This window comes from Danio rerio, chromosome 10 (assembly GCF_052040795.2).
Source record: "Danio rerio strain M-AB ecotype USA chromosome 10, GRCz13ab, whole genome shotgun sequence".
In the NCBI taxonomy this organism is placed as follows: domain Eukaryota; kingdom Metazoa; phylum Chordata; class Actinopteri; order Cypriniformes; family Danionidae; genus Danio; species Danio rerio.
In genome coordinates, this window is record NC_141030.1 from 9,287,501 (window position 1) to 9,292,500 (window position 5,000).

General features: G+C 33.6%; 2 protein-coding genes across 2 annotated transcripts in view; both read right to left on the reverse strand.

The window, feature by feature from the left end:
- The window catches only part of tctn1 (tectonic family member 1), an 845,382-nt gene that overhangs the window by 554,558 nt on the left and 285,824 nt on the right, over positions 1-5,000 (reverse strand). The window lies entirely within an intron of this gene.
- The window catches only part of mocs2 (molybdenum cofactor synthesis 2), a 20,997-nt gene continuing 18,343 nt past the window's right edge, over positions 2,347-5,000 (reverse strand). Inside the window, 2 exon segments of the mRNA NM_001444306.1 lie at positions 2,347-2,549; positions 3,906-4,954. Coding sequence (NP_001431235.1) covers positions 4,868-4,954 — 87 coding nt within the window. The 3' untranslated portion in view covers positions 2,347-2,549; positions 3,906-4,867.

Here is a 5,000-nt window from a genome sequence, read left to right on the forward strand (position 1 = left end):
ATTTTAAAACAATTATAATTGTATATAATACAATATTTGGATCTTATTAACCCATAAACAAAAGCAATGAATTTTGACACTCTAAGTATATTGGAGACTTAAAGCATTCCAGTCAACTGTTATCATAAAATCGTAGCAATAACAATATTAATACATATATTTTAATACAATATTTGGAAGTTTTTAAAACTATTACCAAAAAAAAGTGAGAAATATTGTCTCAGTGATGCATTGCTGCCACACATTATTTGTATTTATTTTTATTCATTATTATTACTAGAAAATATGTTGTTTAAACGTCATAAAATCTCATTATTAGGACAAAATGTTTTATAAAGAAATACAATCTTATTATGACAAACAAGACATTTTAATAATAAAATGTTCACTTTGTTCATCTTAGTTAATGAAAATAATTCATTGTTAGTTCCCGTTAACTCACGGTAACTAATGTTAATCAATATGAATATGAATGTTAATGACGCATTAGTAAATGTTGAACTATGATTAATAAATGCTGCATAAGTATTGTTCATAATTAGGTCATGTTATACATTAACTAATAAAACCTTATCGTAAATTTTGACCAAAAATGATGTTTGGGGCAACAATGCACAGCTGTATTTTAGACACATAAGGCATACCAGCCCCGGTTTATCACATCAAAACTTAAATGTTGATTTAATTTCTCTCTCAAACTACGCTGTCAATCTAAAGTATGTTTCTGTAAATATTCTACTGCTGTCCCTTTTGTCTGTACTATACAAACACCATTAGCAAATCATTGCAATAATAACAATCAGTACAAGAGTACATGAAATATCAGGGAAATGTACAGTATAACAGTTTTTCTCATTTGGTTTGGCTCATTTCTTGAATCAGGAATTAAAGTCTCATCACTCTAAGATTGTTTTGTTAAACAGTTGTTTTGTCTTGCAGTTCAGCACAACACTTTAGCTCACTTGCAAAAGCTCATATCTTTCCCAAAACTGGTCTCTCGTGTGTCAAAACTAAATTTCCTTCTCATTTAAACAGTCAGAGCCCCCAAAATCCTTTGTCACTTTGGCAATGCGTAAGCACAGCAAGCCAAAATGTTTAGCTGTTTTGTCACTACCAGTGGTGTAAAGTAACTAATTACAAATACTCAAATTACTGTAAATAAGTAGTTTTTCTCAGGAGTTGTAATTTACGGAGTAGTTTTAAAGATGTGTACTTTTACTTTTCCTTGAGTACATTTTTAGTACTTTCCTTCAACCTGCAGTCACTACTTTATTTTTTCTTGTCTGTGGGTATTAGAACAATCAGTCCTGTGAGTCCTGTCCAATTAAATCACACATTGAAAGTAAATCGCATCATAATGAACTACCCAAGAAATGGGTGCTTTATAATTGCAGCAAACTGTTTGGAAACATTAAAATCGTCCAAGAAAATGTCTTAAAACTTTACACGCATTGACCCGGAGGCTGTTTAGATGCATGTCACTGATGAGAAGATGACTGATGTTTACTGCATGATGACCGAAATGGCCTTAAACACCCAGCACGCACAGGACATCGACATGACACCAGATTGACATTGTACCCCATCATCATGGAGAAATTGCGATTTTTTTGGAAATGTAAATCAGGTTGACGTCAGAACTCAATGTCGGGCCAACGTCAATGTCCAACCTAAAACCAACCAAATATCAACGTCTAATGATGTTACAGCCTGACGTTTGTTTGGGCATTACCATTATGACGTCTATCAGACGTTGGATAAATATCAGCATTTGATGTCAATATGATGTTGGTTTAAGATGTTGGATTTTGGTCACTTTCTAACAACCTACTGTAAAATCAACCAAATATCAACATCATTTATTGTCAATATAGGACATCAAAATAATGTTATCCTTAGACGCTGGTTAGACATTGAATTTTGGTCACCTGACATCATGACCTAAATATAACCAAATATTAACGTTTTATAACGTTATGTGCTTGCTGGGCAATAACTTGATGCACTACAGAATGTTACGTTTACACACACATACACACGCACAAATTACATGTAAACGCATCAGCTATTTATAGCATAATACTCAGTATTCGCTACTCTTGCAGTACTTTTGAAAGAGCTACATTTTACTAATACTTTGAGTAATATTTACAACAGATTCTTTTACTGTATTTTCACTACATTTTAGGCCAAGTAATGGTACTTTTACTTGAGTATGATTTTTTTAGAACTCCTTCCACCACTTGTCACTATCGCTGAGGACCACTGAAATATCCCTCATGTCCACCTTTCAGTCTTAGCCCAGTTTTTGAAAATGGTTACTCACTCTTTTTTTTTTTATCTTTTGACAAAATGCAATTGTGTATAAAACTAAATGTAATAAATTTTAAAAAAAATTCTAAAAAGAATTTTGGTTTAAGAGTAGCCTCCAAAGTTTGACATCCCACATTGCACTCATACTGCCAAGGAAATTGGAAGCACTATCAGTCGCACACATAAAGTAATTTCCATACATCAGAATAAAACAAAATATACTGTAATATAAACACTAGGGTTGTAACAATGTACCGGTATGACGGTTTACCACGATTTGAACGTGCACGATTATCATACCATGAACAATTGCATATCAACGGTTTTAACCCTTAAAGACCGAGACAGCCGCCCGCGGCTAAAAATAAGTATTGCTATTAAATGTTTAATAACTTTTGATCCGCTGATCCGATTCATACAATTCAAAGATTGGAATAAAGAAGAGAGTCTCAGCTTTCCAGTGCTGTATCACATAACATTCGCGGACTTTCAGAGGCTCTGGAATCAGTGCGGTTACGTCATCAAAATTTGACAACGTTGATTTGACAAAGAAACGCTCGTCACTGTGTCTCCGGACAAACCAGACATGATACATTGATGCATTGTCCCTCCTCCATGCTCAGATTGGTTCAAACTCGCTATATCACAACCAATAAGCATAGGTTTCACTTTTGTTTGTGGACCAACACTGAGCTTTTTGAACAACACGGAATGAGAGATAGGCATACATTTCTGCGCGGCTAAATAAAACGCAAAAAAAAAAGTTTTGCATGAAATAATTCTCATACTAAGTACTTTTGCATGCACAGCAGCACAGAAACATGACAAAGCAGTGACACAGCAAAGACGAACTGCTGCTCTTGCTGTTTTCAAAAGACACAAATGAAGGTGCAGCTGTTTGTGTGCATTGCATACAACCACATCCAAATCCATATCCACAGACAACCATATCCATGCTGGCACATAAAACCTAAGGATGTTCCATATTGAAACTAGTTTCGTTATGTAACTATTTATAGTATAGTAAATATTTATATCTATTTTTTTACTGAGGATTTGCACCATGTTTATTTGGACTTTGACACATTATTTATTATTTTTTTATTTGTTTATTGTACAAGTGGACACATTCTCTCACCTCAGCGGTCAAGATTAAGTCCTGAAAATCTCAACATGCTTACATTTCTTCATCACAACCTAGACTAAAAAAAACAACGCTTTAAATACATGTTTACAGCCATAAACTTGGTATTGCACTTTTGGTCTCCCATTTATCCTGCTTATAAGGAAGGACAGTTTAAGTTTATTTTTGTCTAATCTTAAAAGACCCTGCTTGTTTATTCCTTCTAATTTAGAGATTTTTCAGTTTATTTTTATAAAAGACTTCTATAGTTCTATTAAAATGGTTCTTTTAAAAGTTTGTTGAAATAAAACCTTTGTTCAGTCAGAAAACGTGTTCTTATTCTTTTCAGGGTCTTTGCTATGAGAATTACTATTTAATACCGTATACCGTGAAACCGTCAAACCGTGGTATTGTTTTAGACGATTATCATACCGTAAAAAATTCATACCATTACAACCCTAATAAACACACAAACAAAAAAAAACAAATGAAAACTAAATGCCGCCCACAGTGCTTGATTGCTCTGAGATGTGTGAAATTCCTCCTTTGTTAGTCAAATTCCAGTTTCACCTGACTGTCAGTTGCTGTAATAAATGTATCAAATGTTCCACAGATTCATATAGGGTATTCATGGTATTATGTTCTTGACTAATTTTGACAATTGTGCATGTGATGACTTATACAATGAAATGAGGCTGACATAGTTTGGAGAGATCAACTATTAAGCTGAGAATCAACAATCAGTTTAGATCAACAAGATCTATTCACTTGGAAATTGTGCTAAATGTCGGCTACCTGTACCGAATCATTTGCAAAGATGTACTTAGACATTTGCAATTTGATGAAATGAATGAGAAAATCGAGTCAGTTCTGAACAATTGCCAAGTGGTTTAGAGGTTCGTCCATGTTGTTTTGAGAATGTAATTTCTGTTTTAAGAAATGAGCCAAACCAATAGAGAAAAACTGTAACATTGCACAGAAAAATAAGATTGTGACTACTGAAACAACACTTTATGAATTAATATTGCTCACATCATTCATAAATGTAAAGTGAGACACTTTGAGCATATTAATAATAATATTAGGCTTTATTTAACATTTTTAAATGATAAAAGTAATATAAAGCGTTGCCAGTACAATGTTAAGATATGAGAATTCAGGGTTTTGCCTTCTGCTGACGGTGTGATGTCTTTGGAAAACAGGTCTAACTACTAATGAGCTCCAAAGCGTTTAGTTCATGTTTACATAATGTTGTTGCACTTTTTAAAAAGCATCTATTCTTTAAAAATACATTTAAACTGTAAGATGAACTGTTTTGATTAGTATCTTTATTTGTGTTTCTCCAGGTGAACTGTAGGCTTTTTATTTTTGCAATAAAACCTCCTTGATGCTTCATGAGATTTACTGTAGCTCATTTACTAGTGGACTTTTTCAGCTTTCTTTGGGATGTTTTCCACCATCCGCCCACAAACACTCCTTGTTCTCCTTCCAGCAAGGCTCCCCGGACTCGTATATTTCCTGACAAGAACAAAATAATTACAAACATGCTGCAAACAATTGCACA